Below are 22,083 nucleotides of genomic sequence, written 5' to 3' on the forward strand. Positions count from 1 at the left end.
AACTTTGTTAAACTTAAACTATCGTAAAATGCTTCACATATATTTAAGATTAAAGAAAATTTAAATGCTCTACACTTACATATTTACAATTAGTTAACCAATCCTCAGGAATATAGACAAAGCATCCTTTTTTAGATGAGAATTTGACAGTAGCTGAAAAATTCATTTTCTTACATCGGTTCAACTTTTCTGAAAGAATAAAAATATGCAATGCACAAAATCAATATACAATTTTTCTCATCTTTTACTTTGCACAAAGAAGCATAACCAATAAAATGTAAGAGATCATAACATTTTACTAAATACATTTTAAAAGGTTGTTCAAAACAATTCATTTTTAGGCATTAATATATATAACAATAGCCTAACATAATTAAGTAATTATGTGACTAAAAGTAATACAACATATTTAGGCATTAATGCAACACAAAAGCCTACTTTCAAGACAGTTTTTAATGAACACTTTTCAACCATATCAACATTTTTATATCATGAATATGATAAGTTTGTGCTTGTCGTAAAAATGCTTTAACAGACACAAAATCGTATATTTAATCATACAATTGAAGTATTTATGTCTGTGGTAAGATATTTTGATATTCTAAACTAAACTGAAAACAAAACAAAACAGTACGCTTTTAAATGCAAAAACGTAATTAGTAAATCACAAATTAAAAAAGAATAATTGTATAAAAATAAATAGAACTTATTTTCTAATAATTAACATTTCATTACTCAATGAGATCGTATCACAATACTTACTTTCATCAAAAATACAAACAAAAAAACTCTAACACATAAAATTGAGGTTTAAGCAGAAATAAATGTTAACATTAGCTTATGAACATTGGATTAAGTATTTAATAAATCAATTTCATATCTCATTACAATTTAGTGATTTAGAAAAATTTAATAAGAATGTAAATAAGAAAATGAAAACAACACAAGATAAAAGGCAAGTTTAGTTAAATTATTAAATCTTGGAAGAAAATATTTACGCTTTCACCTAAATTAAATACAATAGAAAGTATACAAATGGCATAGTAAAAGCGTCATTTTTACTGTATACAAATTTGGAGATGTAAATGAGTATTTGATTGGTGAGTTTTCCAAAGGTAAATATATTACACCAATCAGATCCTCAGTTATTCCTCTATTAATTCGTATCGTAATTCATTTAAGTATACACTTTTAGTTTAACTTATTTTATAATATAAGTATACTAACATAATTCAAGAAAACTTGATGAAAAGTATTTATATGTTTGAAAAGATATTTAAGTAAAAATTTATGAAGAAGGAACTTGAAAACTTTATGAAGATAGCAGAATTTTCTGAACCAATTCGCGATTGCAACGCTCGAGTACGCCGTCTAGCGGGAGCCTGTAAACGTCAGACATTAATTTATCACTTTTTCATTTAGTTCCATCAAAATCATTGACTGAATAAGACGCCATTTTTTAGCAGCAAATAAGAAACAAAATTTCCCTAAGGAAAAGGCCGAAGAACTTGAAAAAAAAACTCCAGAATATTAGTAAATCTTTCAGGAACAGAACACGCCAAACATTTGAAGAAAAATTCCTCAATAATTTTTAATTTCTATTATCAACAAACTTGCAACTGATGACTTCCGATTTCGGATACTGTTACAGATGTGTGTATAAAGGTAAAATGCATTTCTTCTGTCTTCAATTCATTACGAATTAAAGTGAAGTCAACATTGCTTTCGTCATTCCAGTGGATAAATATGAATTCAGAACAAGCAGAATTGTGATAGTTATAGCATATTCTTCTTCGTTATGGAATAGTATATATTTCTGTATCCATATAATTCGGAAAACAACAATAAAAAATTATCCAAGTTACTTGAAATAGTGCCATTTGTGCTGATTCTTAATTACTTTTTATCGTTTTCTTGGTAAGTATTTTTTAGTTTTGAAAGAATAAGTTCAACTAGAATTCAGCTATTCTGTTTTTAGCTACATATTCAAATCCATATCAACTATTAAATTTTGCTGTGTAGTATGTTATCTAAAAGTAATGAAGGGTTAAACTATGTATCTATTATTTGAGAATAAAGTTTTCAAACAAGGAACTTATCAGTTTGGAATTCTCCGGGAATTATAAATCAGCTGATGTATTATTGTAAAAATCATTGCACTTACCTAGGTAAGTGCAATTATTTTTACAATAAAAAATTTGCTTGTAAATATTTTTTTTTTCATTTGATGATGGTTCTCTACAGAATGGTTTCTTACGTCTAATTAAGAACTATAAGAATAATAAAAAAAGAAACAATATGAAAGTTTTTATTTCAGTGTAAAGAATTCTTAAAATCGTTTTTTTATCCTAAGAATTCTTTATTTTCCGTTTTTTAGTTTATAATTTTTTGATAAAAATTGTTCTCAAAATACTTTTTTTGAAAAATTAAATGGTATAACATTATGTGTTTATGTATACTTCTTGTATATTCCAATGTTTGAAGTAATATGATTCAGAAACGTATGGAATAAAAATTCGGTACTTACGCATTAACGGCACCGCCGCTACAGATTTGACGGTTTTTAAGTGCCGTCAATCTATACTTAAAATTTTTGCGACAAATCATAAAATAAAACACTTTATTTAAAATCAAAATAGTCAATCGGATTTCGGTGGAAAATGAGCCGATATAGAGTTTAGCATAGATTCAAAACAATCATATCGCCATATGAACTCTGATAAATAAGATTTCAAATGAAACAACATTTCCAAAACGTACGTTTACCAAGATAAAGTTTCATGTTGTGGGAATTGGTACATTTTCGTTTTTTCGGTGAAATATTTCCCTCCTGAAAAAATAAAATTGCATCTTGTTTTGTTTTTGGCAAATCCCAAAGACGAATTTTCGTAGCACTAAAAATGGCGACAAAAAAGAATTGATTTTTTGTTTTTGTTTCGTCAGCATTCTTTATTTTACGTTTCTTAGTTTCTAAATAATGATTTTTATTGAAACTTGAAATTTTTTGATAAAAATTGTTGTCAAAAAACTTTGTTTACAAAATTAAATTTCATAAAATTATGAGGCTTATGTATACTTTTTGTTCATTTTAATTTTTGAAGTAATATGATTCTTAAAACTATGGAATGTAAAGTTTAAATAGGCCTTTCATGTTATATCTTTAAATTTAGTACAACAATTTCTCGGGCATTAGGTTTTAACTCTTATAAGAATATACATATTTTTTCTGTTAATGTTCAAATATGTGTTTTGGATATTCCTTCTCTAATAAAAAGAGATACCATTTTGTTTTCGTTTGCATAAGAAAGAATATCAAGCATTTTTCTTTTTTAAATTTAATTAGCCACAATAAAGAAGAAACGTTGCAATGCTACGTGCTACATTAACGACGTCTCTAGAGTAACTGAATGACTTTTCATATAGAAATCGCAGGTATTAGTCTCATACAACAACGCCCCCTATAGTTCGTTGCGATCGCGAATTTGCAACACCATCTTCATAAATCAAAACTTGCATGTGACCCAAATGCAAATAACTGAAAACTAATATTGAAAAATTTAGGCTTATCCAAACTTAAAACAAAATTTGAATTTGTAAAAAATAGATAAAAGTAAAAATGGTATAAAACCATAATTAAAGCACCTAAATAACTAAAGAGAAGGAAATTGATACCAAGTTGAAGATTTTTCCAATAGATACCTCAAAGGTACATAACTTCAGATAAAACTTTTTCAAACAATTACTTTAAAATATTGGTTTATTTTAACGTGCAGACAATAAAATTTTCACATATAAACATAGGTAAAAAAAAAAAAACTTCACACAAAAATCACTTTTTAAATTTAATTTTACACTTGCATAGCATTTTTAAAATTTATTTAAAAAATTTAACTTTTATTTCAAATAAAGACTTTCTTTAAAATATGTTTCACCCCCTATGATACATTTTAGTAAATAAAACTGTACCAAAGCTCATACTTTTTCTGCTAACTGAAATTTCTGCAATTGCGTTCGAAACAACTGCTAACAGGCTGTCTGAGGAATTACTTTGTGCACCAAATTTCAATAGGGGGATAGATTATTCCTTTTTCTTCAGCAACGATGATCGCAAAAAAAAAAAATCTTTGCTTTTTCACTTATCTATACTTTATTCAGTAAATTTATTTACTTTAAAAAAGAAAAAAAGTGTGCATTGTCTTACTAATTGTTAGTTGAATTTTTCTTACTATTTTATTTGTCTTATTAGCTAATTATTATCATTATTAATTTTATTATTATTATTAGATCAAAAAATAATCGTCAGGTGGTGTGACGGTGTTTAGACTAAGGAATACATTGAAGAAATATGAAAACTTTGTTTTGGCAGGATTACATAATCGTAAAATATCACTGAAAATGAGTTGTTTTGTAATGGGTATTTGAATATTGTCAGCCATAAGTAGAATATTGGTTAAATTTCAAACAAATACGAAATAGAGATAAATGAAGGATGAAAATAGCTGGTTAAAGGAAACTAATAAAATTATGAACAAGGTGATCATTAAAAGATTAGTAGAATGCGTATTGAAGCACAATTACCCAACAGGCTCGGTTGTCCTTTCAGGATAAGATTGAGTGAATTGGTACCACGGAAATTAAAAAAAAGGTAAAGTAATAAATAATCTTTAATTAAACTAAAAGAGTTCTTGGTGATAAAACTCAAATGGCCCACACTATCTAACATAGAAACTTAACGTACTTAAAGTTGAAAAGAAACAATGTTCCAATTTATTCAGAAAAAGATTACATAAATAAAATAAAATAAAACTATAATCACAATAATGTCTAGTCATATAAGGAAATTACGAAAATAACTAAGACAGTTATTATATATAATTATTTTGTTTTATTTGTTACGTAGATACAGAGCTATAACTTCTACAAAATAGCTTTTGAAAGTAAACCATATATTTTAAAAAAAATCATTTAACGCATTGAACAGAAATGCGTGTCTAGATTTACTAATTGAGAATTTTTCTCGATCTCAAATAGGCAACACATAAGTAGAATTAAGAAAACTTAGCAAGTTTAGCAAACTACAATAATCAAGAGAAACAAAAAAAATTGTGGAATAGAACAAAAGATTTAGAAGACAAGCTTAATAAAAAAAAAATTATCATTTAATCGCCTGAAAAATTATTTATAGGAATAAGATTTAAAGACTAAAATGTTACAGTAAAATAAATTTTTATAGTAAGTCTATGAAATGATAATATATATATATATATATATATATATATATATATATATATATATATATATATATATATATATATATATATATATATATATATATATGTCACCACTGGCAACCACTAAATTTTGTGTGATGACAGCGTATTTAACTTACGATCTTGCTCAAAATTACAAGAATATACAGAGTTGAACATTGATAGTTGCAAACTCGGAATTGGATCGGCTGTTCAACGTTGGTTATAAAATTATAAATAAAATAATAATAATAATCATTTCACAATGTGATAAAAAAATTTAGGGGGGGGGGGAATAACATACTGCGTTAAAGCAACAGGTTTTCTTAAATGTTTCCCTGCACAAAGATAAACGATATCTGAACCAAAACATAGTTTCACTCTCGTGGTGCTCTCTTGTCAATTTAAAGGCGCACCTTCCTGACTCAGTTCGCAAAATGCTAATGGCTGGCTAGCTTTGCTTAACCAAGTGTCATAAGAAATAATAACAACAAAGTTAGTTCTATATCCATACTTGGCTCCTACTTCCCCGCATTTTGAAGGTGATTGTAGGAAACATCTTGCATATTTTTGAATTATTTTAAAGTAAAATATTTCATTTTATGGAAATTTACACAGTATATTTCCGTCGTAAAAATTCATAAATCTATCAATATTTTTTTTTTTAATTTTTTTTTTATTAAGGGACGGGTATAATAGTTCTTAAAATTGTAAAGAGTTTCTCATTTATATTTCACACTGCCGTGAAATGTCAAAGCGAATTTTTGTAGATGTAGAATTGAGAAATTACTTTCTTTGTAGAGTTTTAATTCCTCTACGATAATGAAGGTCGCTTGTGTTTGATAATTTCATTAATAATTGTTTGTCATATTTTTTTTTACCAGTGGTATTCGCAAAAACAATACTTTTGAATTCGACGAAAGAAATTTCTGAGAATGGTTTTGCTTTCAATAGAAATGCATTGTGAAATTATACTTATTTTGGCGATGACAATGACGAAAGCCAGGTTATATTTAATGAACATTAAATTTATTTCTAAACTTTCATTTTTAAAATTTTAGATAAAAACTAAATAAGGATTTTAAAGAGTGCTAAAAAAAGGGATCACCCTGAATAACTTTTGATCTTATGATCAGATTTCCACGTATTAGAACTTATTCTTAAAGTTAGAGGATTTTACCTTGAATGCCATGCCGAATATATTTTTAGTTACGCAATCAAGCACAAAAATTTTCTTTCTCTGAATAAACTTGCCTTCTTTTTAGGCATATTAGGATTTTTGACCCTTTAATTTGGAGGATAGTCGCTGGGAGGGGTGCAGTCTCCATCTGGAAAATATGATCCCCATATTTTAGGTACGAAAGCGATGGAACTTTTTAATGTTATTTTCACTTTTTGAAGCTTTCGCTATAATTGAAGATTTTTTTTCACCTAATAGGAAAATTTTGGCATACAATCATTAAATTTTTGTACTCTGTAAAAAAAAATTATTCCAATAATCATTTATTTTTTTAATTAAATAAGAGTAAAAAAAAACTTTAAATTGTAAGGTGTACAAATCAATACATCATTTCAAACCATGAATATTAAATGATAAGATACGAAATTTGAGCAAAATCGCTCGAATAGATTCTGAATTACAGAATTTTTAAAAATTTGTACATTTGAAATTTGATTTGCCTAGAACTATTCTAATTTCGTTTAAATTTTGTATTTCATCATTCTAAATTACAAGTTTTAAAATTATATAAAAATATGTGTATCTTACAATGCAAAAAAATTTCAGCTATTATTAAGCAAAATAATAAAATATTTCAAATAATTATTAAAAATTATTTTTTGAATGGAAATATTTTCGCATGTATGAATTTTATAATTGTTTGAAAATATATTTTAATTGGCTTTGCAAGTTCTTGAGACATAGCGAAAGATTAAAAATGTTGTTTAAAATTTATAACTTTCTGTCGCTGTCCAGTCTAGGCTATTGGCATTATATTTTCCAGATATTTTTCCATCATATTTGAGGGTCAGATATTGAAATCCGTCGAACAAAAAGAATATTTATTTAAGGAAAGAACGTTTTTCTTATGTCAGATTTTGTAGCTTAAAATATCGTTTGCATTAATTAATACATTTATGGCCCGAACTATGAAGATTGATTAAGAAAAAATCAAATCATTATAAAGCAAAGTTATTCAGGGTGTTCATTTTTTCCCCACACTGTACGAAGAGATACTAACAACATGGTGTAGACTAACTACGTCTTCTCTTAGAACATATAGTCTTTGTTATGGTATCAATATGAAAGGAAGAAATTAAATCAATTCTCCTAATTTAATATTAGGAGAATAGAATTTTTTACTAATCATTTTCTAATAATGCGTACTAGTTCGTAAAATAATATTAAGTGAAGTATTAAGCAGTCTAATTTAATATTAGGAGACTAGAATTTTTCACTAATCATTTTTTTTAATAATGCGTACTAGTTCGTAAAATAATAATAATGCATTTTCACGTCAGTAAAAAACTCATATTCACAGTGACCAAAAATTATGAAATACCTCAAAAAATAAGTGAGCATCAGATCAAAAATAGATATAAATATGAATTTTTTTTTCAAAAGATGCATTTATAATGATACCAATATCACCAATATTGTTAATAATGATACCAATATTAGCTCCCTCTCTACCCTCACTATCAGAAGGTTAGAAGAGGGGGCAATTTCGAACTCTTTAGCATAGAAAATCTCCTTTTTTTATTGCTGATTTGAATTTTCGTAAAAGTACCCAAATTAATTTATAGATTGTTACACTTTAGTTTATAGATGTCGCTATAATCGCAAAAAAATGTGGAGTAAAAAATTATTTAAAATAGAGATAAATCGAGAAATATATGTTAGTTCGAAAAAATAAAACTCGAAGTGTTTAATCTATGTATTTACTTATTTTAAGTGGCACCAAAAACGCGGGTATTTCTCTATCTAAATGGGCAACAGTTATATTCATCTATAATTATTCACTTTGTTAAGACTAGTTTAAGTAGTGTTGAATAGTTAATTATACATAAAGTATTTATCTAAAGCAATTTTGTATTTTTATAGAAATAGAAGCTTGGTTATGAAGTAATAATTCGAATTCATTTTTTATCCTTTCTAAAATGTCTGTAAAAATTTTAAACATTAACGGAGCTAAGGTGGCGCATACTCTCATTCAATTATTGGTGACGAAGCTTGCTTTTTTGAGCAATTCGAGATCGCAACGTTTGAATAAGCCCTCTAGCGGGTAGTATATTTTCAGGCTATTATTTATTAAATTTTCATTTAGTTCTATCAGAATAATTGGCAGAGTAGGATGCCTTTTTTTAGCAGCAAATAAGAAGCAAAATTTCCCTAAGGAAAAGGCAGAAGAACTTGAAGAAAAAAAAACGACTCAGAACATTGATGAATCCTTCTGAAACAGAACGCACCTAACATTTGAAGAACAATTTCTCAGTAATTTTTACCTTTCTATTATCAACAAACTTCCAACTGGTAACTTCCGTTTTCGTGATCGCATACTGTTATCGATGCGTGTATTACGGTAAAATATTTTTTTTATTCAATTCATTACAAATTAAAGTGAAGTCAACATCGCTTACTTCATTCCAATGAATAAATCTGAGTTCAGAAAGTGCAGAACTGTAAAAGTTATAGAACAATAATAATAATAAATATTTCTAAATTTAATATTTCTCAAATCTAATATTCATAGTAAATATTTCTAAATTTATATAAATCGAAAAACAACAATAAGGAATCATCCGAATTACTTGAAATAGTGCAATTTGTATTGAATATCAATAATTTTTTTATCGTTTTCTTGCTAAGTATTTCGTAATTTTGAATAAATAATTTTGTAGTGTGTCTACCGCAACAAAAATACAATTCCAATTTACTAGTATATAAAACATCTAGACTCGATTCTATGACGGGGTACCTCTTCATAGATGAAAGTTGACATTGTCGTTAACAACTCTTCCTACATTGGTGACCCGGACGTGATGCGAACACGCCTAACTGGACAGTAACGCCCACTTCGATCCGAACTTGCCTACTTCAATTGATGATCCACATTGTACAGTTGACTTGCTACTTGTGACTGCGAAATTATTCACCTCCTCGCGCTGTTTCTACTCAGTCTCGATCACACACATAGAGCAACTTATTTACTCATTTACTCAACTGAAAATGGCAACACAGGAGCGACCACGACAGCGAACTTAATGCAGCTCTCACAATCAGCATTTAAAAGTACGGTGATCTTAATACAGCTCTCTGGGCTTTTCACAAAACAACAATGAATCAACTAGTGGTATCCGTTCATCGAATTCCATCACAGATATGATTCTGGTCGGGGAGTACTGTAGTGTGTCTACCATTATAAAAATACAATTCCAATTCACTAGTATATAAGACATGTTAACTCTATTCTATGACGGGGTACCTCTTCATAGATGAAGGTTAACAACTCTCCCCACAATTTTAACTAGAATTTAGCTATTCTGTTTTTTAAGTTACATATTGAAATTCATATCGAGATCTTACAATTATGAAATTTGGTTGTGTGGTAAGTCATCTAAAAGTAATGAAGGGATTATCTTTGTATATATTATTTGAGAATAAAATTTTCAAACGAAGAATATTTCTTTGGAAATCTCCGGATTTATAAAGCAAGTAAGTGTTATGATTTTTATAATAAAAAATTTACTTGCAAATAATTTTTTTTTTTCCAATTTGGTGATAGTTCTCTACAGAATGGTTTTCTACGTCTGATTAAGAACTTTAGGATTTAAAAAAAAAGATAATATATGAAAGTTTTTTATTTCAATGTGAGGAATTTTCAAAATCATTTTTTTTATGGTAAGCATTCTTTATTTTACGTTTTTTAGTTTATAAATAATGATTTTTTTATTGAAACTTCAAATTTTTTGATAAAAATTGTTGTCAAAAAACTTTTTTTGCAAAATTAAATTATATAACATTATGTGCTCCTGTATACTTTTTGCATAATTTTAATATTTGAAGTAATATGATACAGAAAAGTATGAAACTTAAATAGATTTTTCACACTAGATCATTAAATTTAGTAGAATGATTTCTCAGGCACTAGGTTTTGACTCTGACTCTAATAACAAGACTTTTTTACAAATATTTTCCAATGTGTTTTGGATGTTCCTTCTCTAAAAAAATATATTCCATTTTGTTTTCACTTGCATGCGAAAGAATATCATAAATTTTTCTTTTTTAAATTTCATAAGGCACAGTAAAAAATGAACATTACCATACTACACTGATAAAATCTCCAGTGCAATTGATAATCCAGTTGTTCTGCTAGCAGGAATACGTCTCAAATAACAACGCCCCTATAGGTCGTTGCGTTCGCGAATAGCATATCTCACTACTATATATAAAAATCTAACGATTGCGTCGCAGTTTTCCACTGTTTTCTGTGCATTATTTTTTGGTCGGATAATTACGTGGTAGTATCGACATTTCCCCATTCATTTCTATATTGTTTTGGTTGTCATCAGCATAAAACTACGCGATCGCAGCACTTGAGTACGCCATCCAGAGGGTAGTATATTTTCGGGCTTTCATTTAATAAGTTTTCATTTACTTCTATCTGAATCATAGCTTCGGATCAACTTCAGGTATGTTTCCCAGGCAGTCGCCAATAGCCCATTGTGCAGCTCTAAGGCGACGTAAATAAAGTGCTTACCTACTTCTATCAGAAACATTGGCAGAGTAGGGCGCCATTTTTTTTAGCAGCAAAAAACAAGCAAAATTTCCCTAAGGAAAAGGTAGAAGAACTTGAAAAAACAAAACGATCCAGAACAATGGTAAATCTTTCTGAAACAGAACGTGCCCAACAGTTAAACAATTACTCAACAATTTTTACTTTTCTATAATCAACAAATTTGTAACCAATAATTTCCAATTTCGTGATCACATACTGTTTGTGTACTATGGTAAATATATCTATATATGTTTTTTTGTCTTCAATTCATTGCATATTCAAGTGAAGTCAACATTCGCGATCGCAACGCTCGAGTACGCCCTCTAGCGGATATATATTTCCAGGCTTTTATTTATCAAGTTTTCAATTAGTTCTATCAGAATCATTAGCAGAATAGGATGCTAATTTTTAGCAGCTAATAAAAAGCAAAATTTCCTTAAGGAAAAGGCTGAAAAACTTGAAAAAAAAGACCCAGAACATTGGTAAATCTTTCTGAAACAGACCGCGCCCAACATTTGAAGAGTTTCTCAATAGTATTTACCTTTCTATTATCAACAACATAACTTCCGATTTCGTGATCGCATGCTGTTACAGATGTGTGTATTACGGTAAAATAAATTTCTTTTGTCCTCAATTCATTACAAATTGAAGTGAAGTCAATATTGCCTACTTCATTCCAATGAATAACTGTGATTTCAGCTCACAGGGTGCTTATTGGTGGAGGAACAATTTTGAGTCTATAAAGATGGTTTCTTAGACAGTCATGTTCGGTAGCTAGGCGGAATTCAGCCACTGCTTTACGCCTTTGGCTATTACACAAATTTGGGATGGCATTCTTCCAGGACTTCATACTTGGCGAATAGTTTATTTGTTCACGAGAGAGATATTGAGAAAACCTTTTCTGTAAAAATTAGAGATCTTTTATTTATAGAAAATTAAATTAATTAATCATAATGAAATAGAAAAACAATAATAAAGTGTAATTTCAAACAAAAAAGCATTAAAAATTCATGTTATTTTTGTCTAAAACAAAACATATTTTTAAAGATAGATTTTTTTTCATAAAAATAATTTTAGTGAGAAAGAGTTAGAACCAGCTCATCACAATTTTTTTTTCTTTCTTTTTTTTTTTTTTTTTTTCTTTTTTTTTGACAGAATTTGCACTTGTTAAAACTTCTTTTGAAAAATCTGAAGAAAGAAAAATTTTATTAAAATATATGTTGTAGTTTAGAAGATTCGTTGTAAAAAAATACATAGTGAGTTGTTTTTAAATTTCTACATATCATATTTTCTTAAATCTATAAAATACGTACTCAAGTATATGGATTAATACGGGTATAAAATCTTTTTAACCAATACTATTATATTTAAAACGTATACATTAAACTAGAAATTGCAAAAAAAGAGAAAAAAATCAATAAATAAATAATTGTACTCTTAAAAAGCGAGAGATATGCTTTGAATCGTAATGTGTTTTTTAACACAAAAATTAGAGAAAAATTTATTTATTTGCATAATTTGTTCTAAAAATATAAATTTCTTTACAAAGAATATATTCATTAAAAAAATTTGAAATATTTTGAAAAATAATTATTTTGATAGAAACCTCCAATTGACAAGTATCTAGTGATCTCAAAAGTTAACGCATATGATTTTATTTTATTTTATAACCACCGTCGAACGGCAGACCAAATTTTGAGTTTACCACTACCAATGTTCAACTCCGCAGCCTTGTGATTTTGAACCTAATCCAGAAGGCAAGGGAGCTACAGGATCAAGTATTGGAAGAAATTTGCTTTTATGGGGATTTTTTAATGGAACTAACCCGCATTTGCGTTACATGGAGAGGAAAACTACGAAAACTTCCCACGGTTAGTCTGGCGGTAAGGGTACTCTAACTCATGATCCGTCTATCACTGAGGATATTTTGCACTGTGGTCGTTATGCGGATATTACTGCACTGTGGTCGGTGGCGAGTCGGGTGCGGAATTCTTATGAACCAGACATGGCTGGGATTCGAACCCTGTTCACCTCTTTGGGAGAGGAACGCTCTATCTCCTGAGCCACCAGCACCGCAGCTCAATTCATATGATTAAAAAATTGTTACTAAAACCATACACCAATCTTAGGATGAAAATTAAAAATAAAAAAAATCAGTCTAAAAACTGATAATGCTGATCGATAACCGATAGCACTGTATCGTTTTATATGCTCCCCGTTACTTGCAGAACAGTTGAGTTGGGCGATACATCTATACCCCGTAAAATACTGATATTATTATAACTATCGCAATAATGATATTTATTTCTAGTAATTTCACGATATATCGCAATATACAATAGATATCTAACACACGATAATTATCGATATCGAAAAATATAGAATACAAGAATTATAAAATATGGTAATATCACGATAATTATTGATACCGATAAATATAGAATACAACAATTATCAATTATGGTATCAGGATTCTTATCGCCAACGATAAACATCGAATACTATAACAATAATTGCCATTAGATGTTATCGTTATTATAAATAAATTTCAAAGTAAAAATAACATTGATAAAAATAATGCAAATTAGTTGAATAAATAAATATTATATAACTTTTTGCTGATTATGTATCGAGATATTAAAATTCCGTCGTCGTTTAAAACTGCAGTTTATTAATTTCTTCAAGGATTCTCAGAGTTTGCGTCGTTTCGTCAACAAAAGTTTGGCAACTCACACCCATTACACTTATTTGCATTTGAAGTAAAATGGCTAAGATAAAATAAAAGAGAGAAAGTGGATAAAGAAGGGTCAAATGTGTAAAAAAAAATTTCATCTTGACCTTCGTCCAATTCTTGTTGGCTTTAATTCTTAAGTTTAGCAACCCGGACGTCGCCAAACTGAAAAAAAAAAAAAAAAAAGAAGAAAAAAAAAATAGCTTCATTAGCGCGAATGGAAAAGGAGAGGAAGTTGTGTATTGAGATAGATGGTTTTTCCATTAACGGGCTTGTGGCGTAGTTTGGAGCAATTTCTAGTTACGTGCAGCTAGTGTGACTAAATTTTTAAATTAGTTTCACCCGATCACAAGAAGACAAATGCCAGCAGGATGAGTAGAAGAGAGAACCTTTCAAATCGAGCGGTAGATATTGTCGGCGAACGTATCGGAATGTCGTTTCTAATAAAAATAGGAATACTTGTTTTGCTGATCACATGTTCTATAGGAAGTAAGAAATTGATAAGTTTTTATCTTATCCTTTGGGATGTGAGATTGTTTTGTTATCTGTATCAATATTTATATCTGTGTAATACTAAAATTTTTTTAATTATTAGTACATAATTTGATTTTTTTTTAAATGCAAAATTATTTATTACTTCATTTGCTTCAAAAATATACATATTTAAAATAACTGTTGGCATGTTTCAAGCTCTCAAATACAAGCGCCCACTTTTCCAGTTTTGTTTCTCATTTTTATTTTTCCATTTTTCGTTGGTAACTTTATGTTTTATATTTCAAATACCTTTTGTTTCTTTTCATTCATGTCTGGCAAGTCTTGGAAATAGGCGCCTGTTTTTTGAGCTCTTTAAAGCATGCTGACTGTAATTTCCAAATTGTATATTTTTGATGTGAATGACGTTTTTAATTAAATAATATCTTACCGCTTCAGTTTCTTGAGATTATTTATTAAGAATTATTTATTGATAGAGATTTCTTATTCGAAAAGTAGGTACCTCTTTCAGAGGCGACGGGATAAAATCTGCACAATTAATTTTTGACAATGATATAAATCACTATAATTGCATTAATTTTTATCTTTTGAACTACACGGGTTTTAATCAAGCACTTTAAATTTTAAAAAGAATTAGCAATTTTTGTATGACTACGTTATTCAAGGCTCTTTTTGACTAAAATTTTGGTTCAGCTTTTGCTGTTAAATGAAAAATTAAGAAAGGGTAACTGCAATCCCCTTCCTGAAACTAATTTTTTTTAAAATATATGTATTTATTGGTTTAAATCTGAAATTTAACTTTAGTTTTTAATATTTTACTCGAATTTAATCTTTTATGAGCCGAAAAGCATAGTGGAAGAAGGTACCAAAACACAATCTTAAAAAAAAAAAAAAAAAAAAAAAAAAAAAAAAAAAAAAAAAAACACGAAATTTTGGGCTTAGAAACATGTTAGGGTTAACTGTTGGTTAACTGTCTTCCAGTTCACTAAGGAAAGTAAGTAGTTTTCGAGAGAAAAAAATTTTATTCAAAGATTATTGTTTTTTTACTAGTTAATATATTTCAATATTTTCAGTATTATATTTCAGTATACAGAAAAGTACACAACGTTATTTCATGAAAATCACATTTTATTTCAAATGATTTTCAACATTTAGTTTACAAGGTTCGTCATTCAGTTTTTGTAAGAATTTTTAATCGTATGGCTTATAAATATGTTTTTAATAATGTATCTTTTGGCTCTCTCAAGAAAGTTTTACACTATAATTCCGCATCAAATTAGCATAAATGTATGGTACTATGTTTCAAAATAAAATAAAGTAGTTTTTGTAATGATATATGAAAAAAATTAATTAAATATTCCCAAAATTTTGAAAAAATGGATTGATTTTAACGCAAACTTTTTGTCAGTATTGAAACTATAATGAAGATATTTAATTCGAACTAGTTTTCTAAAGCATCTTTAAGTCATACAAAATTTAAAAATTTACGAGTATTATTTTGCCCAAACAGGCCAAAAAATGTAAAAAAATACAAGCTAACTGCTTATACAAATAATTATTTTAATATTTAGGAAAATTTAATATTCATATAAATGCCAGTAGCACCAATCTTGACCTCCCCTCCACCCCAATGGAGTGGGGCAGAGTTTGGAAATAGGGTTTGAGTTTGGTTTCATCAGATAGGCTTTTCAAATATCAAACACTTTCATTTTTTGGACCTGACGCGTATTTCTAGAAATATTTTCTTTTTAAACAATTTAAATCTCACTTTCCTATTGAGATTGCAGCTCCACCTTGTGAGCCGAAATCTGTATGTCAAATAAGGGTGCATTTTTCTGGAGAATCCAAATCTGCATTAAAAAATGTGGTTTCTTAATTGAAACTTTTAATTAGACCCCGATTAATCCTTAGGGTAAGATTAGGGGAGTCGAATTTGGTATCAATGAATGCCTCTTTTGAAAATAGTTCATACGTGTATTTTTAAATTAAATATCTGATGCATATTTCACGACCTATTTTATTGTTTTCCTGTTTTTTGGACATCATGTAAATAAAATATATCTGTCACAAAAAAAAAAACAAGAACTGTGTCGGAACAAGAGCTGTGCTTCCATCGGTACGTTTTAAATAGCATGTAGCAGAAGAACTATTAATCATAAATCTAAAAAGCAAGAGAAATAAAAAAAAAATGCACTCATATTTATGTGCTTTCGAAATTATTATTATTATTATTTTTTTTTTTTTTTTTTTTTTTTTTTTTTTTTTTTGTAAAAATTGATGGAAAAATGATTGAAAAATGATTAACCCTTAGTCGCAGATGGGACACCGGTGGCTATTCTACATATTTTTTCGTACCATCCTACAGTTACAAGTAAAAATATATTTCGATATTTTTAAATTATGAAAAACAGTCTAACAGTTACTAAAAAAATATTAGATTATCGGAATTGTATATTGCTAAAATATTTGTACCAAAAAAAAGTAGTTTGGAACGACATTTTTTTGTCATTTGTATTTTAAGCAGCATCAATAATTGATTTTGTAAATTAAAGAAATGTCAATGATGAATAACTGTTTTTCTTAGATATAAATTACTTTAAATGAGAGTAAATTTGAAAGAAAAAATATTGTTTAAAAGAAAGCCGCGTTCGGAAAATTTCACCTTCAACGCAGAAAAAAATAACAGTGTTTCATGTTTTATTTTTTGAATATATCTTTTAAAATGCTTAATATAATATTTATAACTTATTTTGATCCAAATTTATACAAAATAATAAAAAAGTATGAAAATACAATTTATTAAAAATTCTGCGTTAAAGCGTTAAAAAGATTTACATTTTTTCATTTATTTTTGCTTACAATTCAATGAACAAATGAACAATTACAAGTCATTAGCATTGAACGAACAGATCTTTTAAACGAGTCAATATTTTGTAAACTAGTGACCATTCCACTAACTTTCACCATTTTTTAAAACTGATGGATCCCAGAAAGAATTGAAAAGATTTTGACTTTTTCAATAATTATTGTTGTTTGCCAATAAACAGACAAGCAATTCATTATCATTGAAGTAGCAGATTTTTAAAACGGGTCAAATAAAGAATTCCTCAAAAACTAAAGATAACCGCAAAACAAATCACACAGAATATTTGTGGTAACATCATTCAAGGTCTTAGTGTTTTTAATTGTTCAAGATATCTTGGTTTTTCATGTGAAAATGTTTAGTTATTTAATGGAAGAAAATTACAGTTGATATAAATAATTATTCATATTTCCTTACTGTTTACTCAAACTTTTTGAGCGTACATAAATTTATGTTTTTTAATACCTTTCCATTTACTTTTCAACGTTATTTCAAATATATTGAACTGGAAATAAAAGTTGGATACATTTTTGCCATCTTTAAGACGTTTATATTAACTTGATTTCGTGTCCATGAGAAAGTGATCCTGCTGTAGAAATTTCGACCATTTTCCGACTTGCCAGAGCACTAAATTGGTTTTTTTTTTTTTTTTTTTTTTTTTTTTTTTTTTTTTTTTTTAATGGCAGGCGCTGAATTTTTCGTTCTTGACCTAGGAAGATGCCGGAAAGTATTACTCATTTAACGTTACCCTGTGGGCACCTGTGAACCTAAGTCACGGAGGCGAGCAACATTACCCACGCCACACTGCCACAGATACCCGTTTTACAGGGTGGGCCACATTCACACATCACACAATCGAGAACAACACAGAGAGAAACATCCATGCCCAGAGCGGGATTCGAACCCGCAGCCATTGGCTTCACAGTCAGGCACGCTAACCACTCGGTATCTCGGTGTCTGATGATATTTAAAGTTGTTTTTATTATTGTTTCCTGGCTGCAACAGGCAGCATTATAAAAAAAAACTGAAATGACCCTTTATTAAAATGTTAACCACTTTTCGACTAGTTTATGTGCTTAAACTTTAACTAAAACCCCATCCTGTTTGACAAAAGAAGTGTCGTTTACAGACCGTTACTAGTAGATTTCATCTCCGTATTACCACCAATGGAAATTCAGCGTAGCTCAATATTTCGATCATTTTTCGACTAGCTAGTTAGCTCAAATTTCAATTGGAACTTTGTGCCTCATACCAAGGCAAGTTAATGGTGTTTGTTGCTTCTTAAATGGTGCTAGCAAATCTTATCAGCAATTGAAATTTATCACCAATTTATGACCAAATCAAACTAACAGGTACAAAATAAAAGGAACAAAATAAAAAAAATTATTTAAATTTAAAAACTATGTTTTTTAAATGAACTATAAAAGAAAATAGTAATTTGAAAAGCGGAAAACGTCAGACTCTTTACTTACGTAAATTTCTATCATTTCAGAATATTTCCCCATCTTTCTTAAGTGATGCGTTCTTCACATCAGCTCGGAAAAAAAATTAATTTATTTTCTTCCTATCAGTACAGTTGTAAGACTCAATTTTAAGAATTTCTATTTCATTTTGCTTTATTCATTTTAACTAAGTTTAAAGACTGCTGTTAAAGTTTTAATCAGCAAATGGTAATTAATTAAAAGAAGCAGTAGAAATTTACTCTACTGTGTACCAATTAAACTCACCATTTTTTATGCCATAAACAAAAAACATAATGTTCATAATATCACTAAAATAATATTAATAGCGTTTTTTGATATTGTTACAAGTTTTTTTTAAATATTTTTTGTTTTTATTCTATTTACATTTTTAATCTTTTATTTCGAAATAACAATTATTTTAACAAAGTTGAACAACTGTTGCTTGCGTTCCGTGCGGCGAATGGAAATTAATTAAAAGAAACAGTACAAACTTATGTAAACATTTAATAACTTTTACCGTGGCAATTAAACTCCCCACTACGTCGTAATGACATAATCTATACCATTAGCAAAAAATGCACTATTTATTACAGCATAAACATAGCATACATATTTATTACAGCATAAACATGCGTAACAATTTTTGATATTTTTACACATTTCTTGCTATTCTATTTACATTTTTTTTATGCTTTATTTCGAAATTACAATTCTTTTAACAAAGTTGAACAACTGTTATACGCGCTCCTCGCAACTCACAAAAATTAATTAAAATAAACAGCGCAAACTCATTTAAACATTTAATAATTTTTACCGTGTCAATTAAACTCTCCACTACGTCGTAATGCTATAATCTATGCTACTAACTATCAATGCACTATTTATTGCAACATAAACACACAGCAATTATTACTTTTTTAATATTTTCCAAAATAAAAGGTTATTTGTTTATTTTTTATTATCTTCGTTCACAGTTTACTTTTTGAAATTCAGAGCAATCTATTATTTATAGTCGTAATCATATGGAAAATCTAGTGTTGAAGTAAATGAGGAAAATGACAAACAGCTTGTTTATAGTTCTTTCAAAACAACTTATCTTTTACATAAGAAAAAAAATCTTATTAGACTCGTAAATGTACCCAATCGACTTCGAGAGTTCGTAAAAAATAATATTTTTTTATGAAAATTAAATTGAAATCGGAAAAAAATGCAAAGGGAGAAATTAAATTTGGTGTAATATTTCGTATCTTTAGGATGCAAGATTATAACAAAAGCAATTCTTTTTATCCATGAATAAAACTTTTTTTCTCTAAATGAACCATTGATTGAAAAGGCAATTGATGTAGAAATATGAGGTGAAATATCCTTTTTCACAGTATGAAAATACCAACTAGGCATATCATTTTGAGGTATATGATTTTATAATATTTGGAGCTAATTTTTTTATAACAATTAAATTTTTTCGGTTTTTTGCAAGTTTTACACATTGTTCATCAATTTGTTTCAGCGCTCCTGATGAAAACTACATAGCTTGTTCTTATTTGTTTGTTTTACAATTATTATTATAAAAATTTCCTAAAAAATTCCTGAATTTCTGATTCTTAATTAAAACAATAAAAACAAAAATATCGTTCAAACGATGAAATTCTCTTTTATTCATAAATCAAGAAATATTTATGGGATCTCTCTGGTCTCATGACTCAAAAATAAACTCACCAACTTAATGCATAACAAAATTTGAAGTGAAAAAAAAAAAAGAATTTAAAAAAAATTATCAAACAGCAGCGGTCACCATAGCAACGATGCAATGACGACGCATGCGCACTGTTTACTACTTCTCTTGAACACAGTTAAAAAGCGTGATGACGTCCAAATAAGGTGTGCACGCCATCAAACCCAAAACAACACCCATTTTGCCAATAAGTCGTAATTTATCAAAACCAAATTTGTTTAACCAAGATTCAAAATTAACAAAAAATCTGAAAATGCCTTATGATTTGTAATAATCCATGAATATATTCACTAAACAATTTTTTTTGTCATAATACATTAATATATAAGCGAGTAATGTACTAATATGTATATTTCATTTCTTATAATTTTAGGATTTTGTACAAATATAATTTTAAAATTTATTTCTCTTACTGTTATGTCTTAATACAAAACATTATTTAAAATATAAAGTGCATTTTCTCTAATCGTACTTAAAGAAATTGAAATGTATATTGAAATTAAAAATTAATTAATAATATTATTATGGAATTTGGGTGAAATTTTAATCGAGTGTAAGTACGGGTCAGGTTGTCATTAAAGTCCGGAATGGGAGTCGAACATTCATTTACCGATTGCACAGCTCTATTAAAAACACTGAAAACAATTAACCTGATTCAAGTGCTCAAATGAAAGATATTATCAGTCCCAATTAATTGTTTCGTAACTAAACGCCCACATTTGCGCACAACATCTAATCATAGGTTTAATCTGGAATGTAAATAAAAAAACATTCTTTATGTTAAAGATAATTGTATAGACTAAGTTAAACTTAGATTTGTTCACCATTACTTTTGTTTAGAAAAAAAGTCGCAATATTTTTAAAACTACCTATATAAATAAGAGATTAATGGCTAAATGATGTATTTCATTTTGTTAAAAACTATTAGAATACTATCTTCAAAATTGTAGAAATAAATAGTGTAAACAATTCCATTTTTCATTCTTTTAGAAATATTTTTTTAAAGATTATAACAAAATTTTTATTTAGTTAAGACTGTTTTAATATTTAAATTAATTCTTAATTGAGTTATTAATTTGAAAACGAACTTAAGAAAAACTTCAAATTTTCAAAATGACTGAAAATTAAAAATTCTTTAATTTTTTTTGTTTAAATAGCGATTAAATTTAATGTTACAAAACATAAATAGGCTGAAAAATATCATCATTGTATAACAATAAGTAAAAAATTATTGGAAAAAAATTGTTTTTGTAAGTTCTTGGCTGTTTGAATTGAAACAGTAATTTTTGTTTAAAATATAAAGCCACTTTTTAAATTTGGCAATCGCAGTGTATATTCAGTCTATTGTAAGAAGTTTCTTCAATTTAAGTAATATTTTCATTCATGTGGTGATATAATGAAAATGCTTACAAGTTCTAAAGTATTTACTGTTTTTTTTAAGAAAAATTGTGTTACTGCTCCTATTTATTCTAAAAGAATAAAAAATATTCCTATTTTTATGCAATAACAATAATAATTTTTCTACAAGCGATTACAGCAAATTCATCACAATCGTTTTCTAACTGTGTACTATAATCGTTTTCTAACTATTCAAAAATTAAATTTAATTTCAAATAAGCTGTATTCGAACAAAATTTATATTGCAGAGGATTATTTACTTGACAAATTACTGTTTTGATGACAAAAAACAACGAACGCCTACTGTTCCACCGAAATAAATTATTTCTCTGATTACGTGATTTTTAATGTTCAAAAAAAGTTCTACGTAATTTTTTT

At 27.9% G+C, this 22,083-nt stretch overlaps 2 protein-coding genes across 3 annotated transcripts in view; one reads left to right on the forward strand and one right to left on the reverse strand.

Annotated features, from left to right (window-relative positions):
- Window positions 1–3,691, reverse strand: part of LOC107454730 (peroxisomal ATPase PEX1) — a 38,233-nt gene extending 34,542 nt beyond the window's left edge. The window contains exons 1-2 of one of the 2 annotated variants that reach the window (XM_087159298.1): window positions 3,673–3,691; window positions 80–189 (exon numbers count right to left, since the gene is read on the reverse strand). In XM_087159298.1, the coding sequence (XP_087015424.1) occupies window positions 80–166 (87 nt within the window). In that variant the 5' untranslated portion in view covers window positions 167–189; window positions 3,673–3,691. Of the gene's footprint in view, window positions 1–79; window positions 190–762; window positions 958–3,672 lie in introns of those variants that run through there. The other variant, XM_043042017.3, reaches the window with a different exon arrangement.
- A 10,034-nt stretch (window positions 3,692–13,725) lies between these two features.
- The window catches only part of LOC107454742 (uncharacterized), a 44,353-nt gene continuing 35,995 nt past the window's right edge, over window positions 13,726–22,083 (forward strand). Inside the window, exon 1 of the mRNA XM_087159343.1 lies at window positions 13,726–14,246. Within this exon, the coding sequence (XP_087015469.1) occupies window positions 14,129–14,246 (118 nt within the window). The 5' untranslated portion in view covers window positions 13,726–14,128. The remainder of the gene's footprint in view (window positions 14,247–22,083) is intronic.

The sequence above is a fragment of the Parasteatoda tepidariorum genome, chromosome 1, assembly GCF_982258835.1.
Source record: "Parasteatoda tepidariorum strain Cologne lab strain chromosome 1, Ptep-v5.0, whole genome shotgun sequence".
Taxonomy (NCBI): Eukaryota; Metazoa; Arthropoda; class Arachnida; order Araneae; family Theridiidae; genus Parasteatoda; species Parasteatoda tepidariorum.